The 12,650-nt window shown below is 41.1% G+C and overlaps 1 protein-coding gene across 1 annotated transcript in view; it reads left to right on the plus strand.

Moving 5' to 3' along the window:
* The window catches only part of LOC141080608 (CD99 antigen-like protein 2), a 74,882-nt gene extending 64,418 nt beyond the window's left edge, over window positions 1–10,464 (plus strand). Inside the window, exons 7-9 of the mRNA XM_073565950.1 lie at window positions 1,388–1,504; window positions 3,210–3,266; window positions 7,323–10,464. Coding sequence (XP_073422051.1) covers window positions 1,388–1,504; window positions 3,210–3,266; window positions 7,323–7,348 — 200 coding nt within the window. The 3' untranslated portion in view covers window positions 7,349–10,464. The remainder of the gene's footprint in view (window positions 1–1,387; window positions 1,505–3,209; window positions 3,267–7,322) is intronic.
* Window positions 10,465–12,650: the final 2,186 nt, after the last annotated feature.

Genomic DNA, 12,650 nt, shown 5'->3' on the forward strand with positions numbered 1-12,650 from the left:
AAAACGAGGGTCAACGCTGCAAATATTGAGTTTTCCCGTAAACGTCATGTATTTTTAAATAGTTTAAAAACTTATAATTGTACGTCAGTAACCCTAGAAACATTGGCCTAAAAGATCTAAAAACACCAAAACAGTAAAACTTTGTCAAAACAAATATTTGCATCAGTCTCAAAACTTAAGGGCCTGTCACACTAAGCGATATCGTTAGCAATATCGCTATAATGTCAAAGGTTTTGTGACACGGCAGCGATATTGCTAGCGATATCGCTACATGTGATACTTACCTCCGACTGGCTCCCCCGCTGGTTATCGCTGATCGCGCGAGAACGGCCTGGGCCGTTTCTCGTCGTCGGCTTCCTGTGGCACCGATGAGCGACGCGTGGACGCGGGCGGGAGGACGTCAGGATCGCCGCGTCTGACAGGTAAGTAGCGACCCCCGACCCCTGCTATGTCGCTGGTGAGATCTGCCTGTTTGGCAGCTCACTAGCGACCACTTAGCGATGCACCAGCAATCCATATCGTTGTCGGGATTGCTGGTGCATCGCTAAGTGTGACAGTACCCTTAGAGCCATGACTGTATGGATAGCTGATAAGGTGGTGGGCGATGACCTCCCCATACACTTGTATACATTCTGTCCTGGGGGCGTTCTGCAGCACTAGTGTACAATCAACAGTCAATGTATTAGCAATAAATAAATGACTGATAAGGGCCATATTTTTTGTGTTTAGAGAAATAATTGTAAGCCCTATACATATGCGCATATTCATTAATGCGTATTTGACATGTACGGTTACATTTTATCATTTGTCCATACATGAGGAATGACACTTTTGTGTATGCTGCACTTTTCACTAGTTTTCACTTTCTGCAAGCTGTCTAATTATTTGTCTTTGAACTGTTGGGTGGAGACTAGATGCTATGATGTCTCCCGTAGACAGCACAGATCAACTTTGGAGGACATTATACAGCAGTATTGAGCTGTGTGGCTGTGCGTTCAGCACTGAGTAAAACTTGTAAGAAGCCGCAGCAGGATATTCCCGTCTGTGCCTAGTCTAACTGTTCTGAGCACAGCTCCCTGTAATCCCCCGCCATTTCCTAGGAAACTAATAGGAACTTTAATTGTATATGTAACTTTCTAGCCAGTCTGTTTTGCTTTGACCAAAATGGATTTAAGAGGAACCGGACGGCTGCTCTATTCTGCCCTATGTATGGGTAGCACGTATCAGACGCTGTTTGCATGACTTAAGCTGCATAGGAAACTAGTTGGACAGGAGGATTTTTCTGATGACCTATATTACAAAGTTTGTTATATTGGCTTGTACTATTGATTTATGATTAAACGACTGACTCTTCACTAACCTTCCCACAATGCTGTGTATGCTGCAGGCAATCAGAGTATGTTGGCCGGTATCGTCAGTACGGTGGCTGTGGCAGCGGTCGGGGCAGTGTCAAGTTTCATAGCATATCAGAAGAAAAAGCTGTGCTTCAAAGGAGCTGCTTCAGGTAAACCACTGCTGATCAGCAAGTGTGTGCGGCCCCACACTCTGGACACTTGGATTGTCCAAACTTGCAGTTTCCACCAGAGATAAGTCACTGTCCTCCCCCACTGAAGTGGACGGCCTGAGTGGAATCTCATGTGACACTAGGGCCTTTCGCTCACTCTTTTGTTCACAGATCACGAAAGGTAAAAATGTGTATGTGACACATATTTTCTTAAAGGGGCACTCCCATCTTCAGGATCCTATCACATTATGTAGTAGGTGTAATAATAATATTCACAAATACCTCCAATTAGAAACGTTATACAGTTTTTCTGATTTGCTATGTCTCTCCCCTCATGTGCAAGCATTGCAGGACCTTAGGTATTCATGGTTATGTCCACTGATAACAGCTAGTTGTCGTAACCATGGATACCTAAGGTCCTGTAATGGCTGCACATGAGGGATGAGACATGGCGAATCAGAAGAACTATACTATGTTTCTAGTTGGAGGTATTTGTTTTATAATTTTATTATTATTATTATTATTATTATTACACTTACTACATATTGGTATAGGATCTTGGAGATGGGATTACCCCTTCAAATCGTGTGTGCTGTTATTGCTCAGCTCCATTCAATTCAATTCAATGAAATTAGGCCCCATTACCAGCCAGGACTCACTGAGGGGTGCGGCTGTGTATTTGAAAGAAATCGTCAATATTATTCTAACCCTGGAAATCCCTTGAAATCTTTTGGCTGAGTTTTTGGAGCAAAAATTCAAGTTTTTTGAGAAATATTTTGAGATCTATGCTCCAGAAAATCCTCCCCAAGCTCAGTGCGCACACACCTTTCTTCTATAGATTGGATACAGGCTGAGACATGTTTTCAGTTTGGAATAAAGCTCCATTGTCACATGACTTTCTAGGCTCTCTTGAACCTGACACTATGGTACATGACACCTTTTCCTAAAGTTGAAGTATAAAGCAGACCGAAGTATCGGAAAGAGTGAAATAATCTGTGTCAAAATGGCATCAGGTTTTCTCTATTTAAAATTGAAGATTTTGCTATATTACCAAATGGATTGCAATCTCAGAATCTGTCCTGAAGCACAATCAGTAATGTAATCAGTGGTGCTCATCATTGCAAAAAATCAAGATGAGGTTACAGATTGTAATACATCCCCATTTAGTAACCTGCGGACTGTGATGTATCCCCCCCCCCCCCCCCCCCATCCAGTAGCCTGGGGATCGTGATGCATCCCTCCCTCCCCCCATTTAGTAGCCTGCAGATTATGTATCCCCTTATTTAGTGGCCTGGGGCTTGTGATGCATCCCCTCATTTAGTAGCCTGTAGATTGATACATTCTCTCCCCCCCCCCCCCCCCCATTTAGTAGCCTGCAGATTATTTATCCCCTTATTTAGTAGCCTGCGGATTGTGATGCATCCCCCCTTTCAGTAGCCTTATCTTGCAGTGTAGCAGTGACGCGTCACCGCTAAACTCTGTGTAACCCCCCCATCATTAGTGACACAAGCTGGTTCGTGCATCACGATTTCCATGGTCCACACTTTAGGACCCCTACGTGCTCTTGTAGTTACACAGAGACTGCATCTGCCGGGCTTCCTGGTTCAATACTCTGGCATCATAAATTGTGTAAAGATGCAGAAAAGCATGTTAAGTGACTGTTTTTCACCACAAATATTTATTCTCATCTGTGTTCTCATTTCAGATGATCCAGAAAACGTGAACATGGATAGTCACAAGGGAGACCAGTCAGAACCTCAAGGTAGAGACTGTGGTTACCATGTGCTTATTGCTCATCTAGCCACATCATATCATTTGACACGCACACTCAGAAATCGTTAAAGGGAAAGGCAGCTCCATCCGGCCCGATCCACAGCCAACATATGTATCAGACACTGGCTGCATGACTTCTTTCATGTGTAAAACTCTGAAAAACCCAGTTTAGTAACCACCGGGGACCGAGCCACACCAGGATATTATTCGTTCATGTAGATCCTCAGCAACTTCTCCCTGACAGTGACGGAGGTCTCCCTGCATGCCTTTATAGGTAGAGACTTGTCTCTCCAGGGGAGAAGATACTGGCCAGTTTTAACCTTTTTTTTTCTGAATTTGAGAGTTAAACATATTTGGCAGAAATCATACAGCCAGCGGCTCATACATGCTGCCCGATCCACGTGCAGCAGGTATCAGCTGTCAGATTGCCTTTATCCCAATCTGTCAGACCTGTATGGGGCTTGCTTGGCGCGGTCTCAAGAGCTGAGTGTGATGTTAGCAGCGGTGTTGGTTATAATATGGCCAAATCCTGACTGTTAACCTGTTAAGTGCACAGTCAATAGCTTTCCTATCATTAAACATTGGCAACTTGTGATGGTTGTCACGTAGCAGGGGGGCCTAACAGAGGCTGGCATTTTTGCCGTTGGTGTGAATCAGCCGATTACACTGGCCAGTCACAGTAATGCCAGTAACCAACCAACTGGCTATGGTAGTAGTGTATGGCCGGCAATTCCTGCATGTTTATTGGCTGTCTAAGAGCAGCGATGGCACCTGCGATCTAACAGCATGGTACTCGAGTACCCACTCGATCGAGTAAGGAGCATATACGAGCATCTGCTGAAATAGCAGTGTTTATAATTTGGAGCGTCCTATAACTAAAAGCCATATTTTGAGTGGGATAACCCCCTTAAGATTACCATTTAAAAGGGTTATCTCATCTTGTTAAATGGGTAAAATTTCAAAAGGGAGTGTAAAAACATTCAACTTCGTAATTTCTCCTAAAAATCCTCTCTGTTCTCAAGAACTGAAGGTTTTTATCCCTATAGTTTACTACTCGTTGCCTAGGTTACCGACCACATTGCTGCCTATCAGAAGTAGCTAGTTTCCTAGATAAGGAGTTACTTTTGAGCTTGAAAGAGCTCCTCAAAAATCAGCATCCTATGTGGTCCTTTGACACTGCAGAGACAAAGCGGCGTGACAGTGGCCAAGAAGTCAATCAGGTGCACACCACCCTCCTGCAGCAGGAAGAGAGGAGACAGAGGAGCGGTTTTACTTAAGTTCTTTGTTTAACAATTTGTTAGTTCTACGTTTTTCCCTATGTTACTCCTTATGTTCTTTTTATCTCAATTGTTCAAATTAGTGTAACTAAACTGTGTGTAATGTGTTAATGTGTGTATAGAGTTAAGAGATCTGTTTTTCCTATTCTTGACCTGCCAGAATTTTATAATGCCCAGACCACCCCTAGAGGAAGATTATTATTAAGAATAATATTATTATTCATTTTTATAGAGCCATTTATTCCATGGCGCTTTACATGTGAAAAAAGGGGGGAAAAAAAGCCAAAAGTACCCAGATAACTAGGCAACCTAGGCAAGAGTAATCTAATCAAGAAAAAACTTTTATTTAAAGTGGCAAACGGAAATACAGTGCCTACAAGTAGTATTCAACCCCCTGCAGATTTAGCAGGTTTGATAAGATGCAAATAAGTTAGAGCCTTCAAACTTCACACAAGAGCAGGATTTATTAACAGATGCATAAATCTTCCAAACCAAAAAGTTATGTTGCTCAGTTAAATTTTAATAAATTTTAAACATAAAAGTGTGGGTCAATTATTATTCAACCCCTAGGTTTAATATTTTGTGGAATAACCCTTGTTTGCAATTACAGCTAATAATCGTCTTTTATAAGACCTGATCAGGCCGGCACAGGTCTCTGGAGTTATCTTGGCCCACTCCTCCAAGCAGATCTTCTCCAAGTTATCTAGGTTCTTTGGGTGTCTCATGTGGACTTTAATCTTGAGCTCCTTCCACAAGTTTTCAATTGGGTTAAGGTCAGGAGACTGACTAGGCCACTCCAACACCTTGATTTTTTGCCTCTTGAACCAGGCCTTGGTTTTCTTGGCTGTGTGCTTTGGGTCGTTGTCTTGTTGGAAGATGAAATGACGACCCATCTTAAGATCCTTGATGGAGGAGCGGAGGTTCTTGGCCAAAATCTCCAGGTAGGCCGTGCTATCCATCTTCCCATGGATGCGGACCAGATGGCCAGGCCCCTTGGCTGAGAAACAGCCCCACAGCATGATGCTGCCACTACCATGCTTGACTGTAGGGATGGTATTCTTGGGGTCGTATGCAGTGCCATCCAGTCTCCAAATGTCACGTGTGTGGTTGGCACCAAAGATCTCGATCTTGGTCTCATCAGACCAGAGAACCTTGAACCAGTCTGTCTCAGAGTCCTCCAAGTGATCATGAGCAAACTGTAGACGAGCCTTGACATGACGCTTTGAAAGTAAAGGTACCTTACGGGCTCGTCTGGAACGGAGACCATTGCGGTGGAGTACGTTACTTATGGTATTGACTGAAACCAATGTCCACACTGCCATGAGATCTTCCCGGAGCTCCTTCCTTGTTGTCCTTGGGTTAGCCTTGACTCTTCGGACAAGCCTGGCCTCGGCACAGGAGGAATCTTTCAAAGGCGGTCCAGGCCGTGGAAGGCTAACAGTAGTTCCATAAGCCTTCCACTTCCGGATGATGCTCCCAACAGTGGAGACAGGTAGGCCCAACTCCTTGGAAAGGGTTTTGTACCCCTTGCCAGCCTTGTGACCCTCCACGATCTTGTCTCTGATGGCCTTGGAATGCTCCTTTGTCTTTCCCATGTTGACCATGTATGAGTGCTGTTCACAAGTTTGGGGAGGGTCTTAAATAGTCAGAAAAGGCTGGAAAAAGAGATAATTAATCCAAACATGTGAAGCTCATTGTTCTTTGTGCCTGAAATACTTCTTAATACTTTAGGGGAACCAAACAGAATTCTGGTGGTTTGAGGGGTTGAATAATAAATGACCCTCTGAATAAACTTTTCACAATTTAAAAAAAAATTAAACAAAGAAATAACATTCTTTTTTGCTGCAGTGCATTTCACACTTCCAGGCTGATCTACAGTCCAAATGTCACAATGCCAAGTTAATTCCGAATGTGTAAACCTGCTAAATCTGCAGGGGGTTGAATACTACTTGTAGGCACTGTATCACACCAAGAATGTGCTGTATTTAGAACCAACATAGTATAGCGATCATCATTAATACAAAAACGCATAAAAATGTATATTGTAAAAAATGCAGACATGTAAAGGTAATGAACAAATGTTGATTATTTACATACTAGAAAATGTGAAAAATATTTGTTCATATATAAAAAGGCCCCTCTATTTATACAACAGAAAATAAAAAATACTAAAAAAAAATGTTTCTTTTTTTAAAAATAAGGTGTATCAGGAGCCAAGAAGCCCCAATATATACAGTATTAGGTAGTGTATGAATGAAAAAATACCCCTGAACACAATCAAAAAATAAAAAGGAGGTATTAAATAATTCACACAAATGTGTGACCAAAAGTGCAAAGTGAAAAAATGCAATAAATGTCAAAGTGCAAGAGGAGAGGGAAAACACGTTAACAGGAGGAGGTTAAATAACACTAAATATAGTGCAACGCACAAGGTTTATAAAAATGTAGCAAAATAAACTATATGGAAAAAAGGGGGGGCTATACCTTTAAATACCGCCGATGCCAAATAAAACGCACACCCCGACGCGCGTTTTGGAAGTATATTCCTTCGTCAGGGGATTTTTTTTTTTTGCTTGTGGTTTCCTCCTTTCTCTACTGAGCATACATAGACAAGTACAATAAACATGAGCAATACACACGAGTACAGAAGGAGAGAGGACCGTGCCCACGAGGGCTCACGGTCTATTGCATACTATTATGTGATAAATGAATGCTACAGGACTGCATTGGGATTGTTATAATGCAATGTATTTTTTCTTCTTCTGCAGTTCAAAGTACTTTGCTTGCGAAATAGATGCTGCTATTAGAATACAGACTTTCTCAAAGCTGCCCACCAACGTACAGTTCTTGATGAAGACTTGTACAGAGTTTTTCAGAATGATCTAAAAATTCAGCAAGCTTGTGTCGACAGCTGTAAGCAGCCCAGCCATATTTTATGGACATTATGAATTTACTTGGTCAAATTTTGCCTGTTACTTTTTTTTGTTTTAGGATTTCCCTGTTATTTTAAAAATGGTGATTTTAATTTAGATTTGTTTATTGAAGCCCCCCGTATAAAGAAAAAAAACTACTTTTTAATTCATTATGTAACTGGTCGTAATATATAATTTTATTATCACTCGGCAAGTATTTTCTTGTTTATGCATTATGAAAACTCATGGATTCCTTCAATCAAATCAGGGCTTGTGACCTCCTGGCCACTCTTGCCTTTCCGCTCTCTCAAGGAGGTCACTATCTCAGGCATAAGAACTTCCAGTATGATGATATTACATGGACTGTACCACAGAGGCTCTCCGCATGGGAATGATGCCGTATAGGAAAAGCAAAAAGGGGGACATCTATAATTCAAGATGCTGGCCAAACAGAACGAGGCTGAATTGCCCGGTAGCGTAATAGACAATCAGGAGGTGAGGGATGGGTGAAGGTAGGGAAAGCTTACATTTACTAGAGTAGTGTTTTAAATTATCATGCTTTCCATAACAAGATTAGTACTTCAATGTTGCCCTTTTTTTCTTATACCATTTTTTGGGTGGTTGATTTCAGACTTATGTAAGGATAAAATATTAGCAAAATCTAAAATTTTGATGGTCAAAGACAGGATGCTACACAGCAGGGAAGTATGATAGGTAATCAAGAGGGGGAAGCTGAATTTCTATATAAAGGGGTATTGGCATCTTCAACATCCTATCCCAATAGTAGGTATAATAATAGCAAATACGGCCAATTAGAAATTTAGTATACTTTTTCTGATTCACTGTATCTTTCCTCATGAGCAGGCATTGCAAGACCTTAGGCATCCATGGTTACGACCACTAGCAACTAGCTATCACTATATTAGTCGTCGTAACCATGGATAACTAAATTCCTCAATGCCTGCACATGAGGAAAGAGACAGCAAATCAGAAAAAGTATACTACATTCTAATCGGAGTTATTTGCTATTATTAATATTATTACACCTACTACATATTGGGGTAGGATATTGGAGATGGGAATACCCCTTTTTTAAGTAGTTTTTTTTTTTTTCCATATACGTGCTTTTGGTTCATACTACTTTTACTGTCTTTTTGTGTTGTGCTTTTTTTTTCTATAATTTTTTTTTTCTTGGCTTCTTTTACAAGATTAACAAACAGAAATGTGTGTTTTTAATGTGCAAACATATTGAAATAAATGTTGCCAACTTTTTAAATGTTTTCTCGCGATCAAGGAAAATTGTACAATTAACAGCGTGTAATGGTGGTGATCCTGACACTGCAGATCTCTCCACTGAGACCTGGTCGTTTACGTCCCCCGTCGTGAATGGAAGGCAATGAAGATGTTAAATTCACCTGCTGGTTCATATACAGTGTGCGCTCCTTTGTCAGACTACACCTTTGGAGGTTGCTGTGTATGTATCTGTCTAAGGATGTCCAGCTGATGTGGTGGCTATTAATTTTATGACACAAAACTGCAGGTTTTGGGCTTCAGGTTTCCTGGGTCTCTACATCATATAGCTGCAGGCTGATTTTTTTTTTTTTTTTTTCTTTGCCTGTAGGTAGTTGACACTTGAAATGTAAAAAAAATATATATATAGCATTCAATATATAGGTCATAATTATGTGAGTTTTTTTAATACATTGTCACAGGTACACTTTTTAGGACTGCTTCTAGGGGAAAAATTAATGTACAGGAGGACAATAGAAACAAAAAGTCATGAATTAAAATGTGTTTTGTTTTTTTTTTTTGTGTTGGCGGTGCAGCATTGTGTGGCTAAGGCCTAGGCAGACATGGTTTCTTTTAAAGAGTACATTGTAACATTATCTTCTCTTTGCCTGCTTTCATGTCTGCCAACTGTTTTAGCATGTTGGAACCATAAAGGTCTTTGACTTTATTAAAGGGAATGAATTACCTTATTGTTTGTTTTAGCTAACTAAAAAGATATTTTGTGGTGCAAGACTCCAATATCTCACAGAGCATACCCAAAAACTAGAGATGATTGATCCTTTTTAAAATATAAATTTGCCAGGTTCACCAGATTTTTCCAAAAATCTTGATTCACAGCTATTCATATCTCCATGTCTTGCTATACTGCAAAGCCTCCAAAATTGCCCTAAAGACACGTGTAACACTTTGAGGTCACCGATTACCCAGCAAAAAACACAGCCTTAGTAATGTCAGTGACCTCACCATAGAAATGGATGGTAACCTGGTAGTAATCAATAGTCCATTTAGTAACACAGTTAACTTTTCATGTCTTTAAAGTTAAGGTAAAAAACAAAAACTATCCCTTTTTAGTTTTAGCCAGTGTTTTGCACAGAACAGTTTTTTTTTATCCTGATTGTAAATGACTAAAGCCCCCGTCACACATAGCGATCTCGCTAGCGAGATCGCTGTGTGTGACAGTTCTCAGCGACCGGCCCAAGTGCCGCGCGCCGCTTAGAAACCCAATGTATACCTTGGTTACCAGCTCCCTGCACCAGCACCCTGGTAACTAAGGTACACAGTGGGTAACTAAGCGACGTGCGTCGCTTGTTACCCACGTGTCGCTGGTGAAGCTGCCTGTTTGGCAGCTCACCAGCGATCATGTAGCAACACACCAGCGATCCTGACAAGGTAATATCGTTGTCAGGATCGCTGGTGCATCGTTATGTGTGACGGGGCCCTAAGTCTCCATCAGAGGTAACGTCATTCTACTTTGACTGAGACAAATGATGTGCCATATATTCCATAATGCCCTCTGTTGCTCCTGGTTTAATAGCAAAGGAGGCCAATTGTGTCTGGCACTAGATGGTACTACTGACCCTCGGAGGGCTTGTGCCGAGGATGTTATTTCTGCTGCTAGCAAAATTCAATCTCTTTTCAAAAATGAGATAATATAATATGCTAGGTAGAATACACATCTCTTGACACTAATTTCTGATTTTTTTTTTTCCTGTGTCTTGCTACTACTTGCTAGTACATTAAGACTGAAGAATTACTACACCCTCGGAGGGCTTGTGCCAAGGATGTTACTTCTGCTGCTAGCAAAATTCAACCTCTTTTCAAAAATGACATAATATAATATGCTAAGTAGAATACATATCTTGACACTAATTTCTGATTTTTTTCCGTGTCTCGCTACTGCTTGCTAGTGCATTAAGAATGAAGAAAAAAAATGTGTAATTTAAATGCAGCCTAACATATGTCACCTATACTGTATCACTGAGCAGAAAATGTGTTATGCTATTCTACTAGATAAATGTTAGCATCCCGGGGTGCTACGCACTACACATACAGTGGGGGAAAAAAAGTATTTAGTCAGTCAGCAATAGTGCAAGTTCCACCACTTAAAAAGATGAGAGGCGTCTGTAATTTACATCATAGGTAGACCTCAACTATGGGAGACAAACTGAGAAAAAAAAATCCAGAAAATCACATTGTCTGGTTTTTTTTTCATTTTATTTGCATATTATGGTGGAAAATAAGTATTTGGTCAGAAACAAAATTTCATCTCAATACTTAGTGATATATCCTTTTTGGCAATGACAGAGGTCAAACGTTTTCTGTAAGTCTTCACAAGGTTGCCACACACTGTTGTTGGTATGTTGGCCCATTCCTCCATGCAGATCTCCTCTAGAGCAGTGATGTTTTTGGCTTTTCGCTTGGCAACACGGACTTTCAACTCCCTCCAAAGGTTTTCTATAGGGTTGAGATCTGGAGACTGGCTAGGCCACTCCAGGACCTTGAAATGCTTCTTACGAAGCCACTCCTTCGTTGCCCTGGTGGTGTGCTTTGGATCATTGTCATGTTGAAAGACCCAGCCACATTTCATCTTCAATGCCCTTGCTGATGGAAGGAGGTTTGCACTCAAAATCTCACGATTCATGGCCCCATTCATTCTTTCATGTACCCGGATCAGTCGTCCTGGCCCCTTTGCAGAGAAACAGCCCCAAAGCATGATGTTTCCACCACCATGCTTTACATTAGGTATGGTGTTTGATGGATGCAACTCAGTATTCTTTTTCCTCCAAACACGACAAGTTGTGTTTCTACCAAACAGTTCCAGTTTGGTTTCATCAGACCATAGGACATTCTCCCAAAACTCCTCTGGATCATCCAAATGCTCTCTAGCAAACTTCAGACGGGCCCGGACATGTACAGGCTTAAGCAGTGGGACACGTCTGGCACTGCAGGATCTGAGTCCATGGTGGCGTAGTGTGTTACTTATGGTAGGCCTTGTTACATTGGTCCCAGCTCTCTGCAGTTCATTCACTAGGTCCCCCCGCGTGGTTCTGGGATTTTGGCTCACCGTTCTTGTGATCATTCTGACCACACGGGGTGGGATTTTGCGTGGAGCACCAGATCGAGGGAGATTATCAGTGGTCTTGTATGTCTTCCATTTTCTAATTATTGCTCCCACAGTTGATTTCTTCACTCCAAGCTGGTTGGCTATTGCAGATTCAGTCTTCCCAGCCTGGTGCAGGGCTACAATTTTGTTTCTGGTGTCCTTTGACAGCTCTTTGGTGTTCACCATAGTGGAGTTTGGAGTCAGACTGTTTGAGGGTGTGCACAGGTGTCTTTTTATACTGATAACAAGTTTAAACAGGTGCCATTACTACAGGTAATGAGTGGAGGAAAGAGGAGACTCTTAAAGAAGAAGTTACAGGTCTGTGAGAGCCAGAAATCTTGATTGCTTGTTTCTGACCAAATACTTATTTTCCACCATAATATGCAAATAAAATGAAAAAAAAACAGACAATGTGATTTTCTGGATTTTTTTTTCTCAGTTTGTCTCCCATAGTTGAGGTCTACCTATGATGTAAATTACAGACGCCTCTCATCTTTTTAAGTGGTGGAACTTGCACTATTGCTGACTGACTAAATACTTTTTTTCCCCACTGTAATATATAGAGCAATGAGCACTTTAATACAAACAAATTTAAGCAGATTAGGGACTGAATTTTATACCGTAAAGTTATTTTTAGATAACTTTAAAATGTAACTTTTATTCATTTTCTAGTGAGGGTTTATTTAATAATGAACATATCCCTCCACTCAAATTTGAAGCTTGCTACATGCTTAAAAAGGCGGTGGGCATTCCTTTGGCGATTCGCTTAAATCTAATTGCAAACTTATTCA

The sequence above is a fragment of the Dendrobates tinctorius genome, unplaced genomic scaffold, assembly GCF_039654945.1.
Source record: "Dendrobates tinctorius isolate UK_male_01 unplaced genomic scaffold, ASM3965494v1 ptg000016l, whole genome shotgun sequence".
NCBI lineage: Eukaryota > Metazoa > Chordata > Amphibia > Anura > Dendrobatidae > Dendrobates > Dendrobates tinctorius.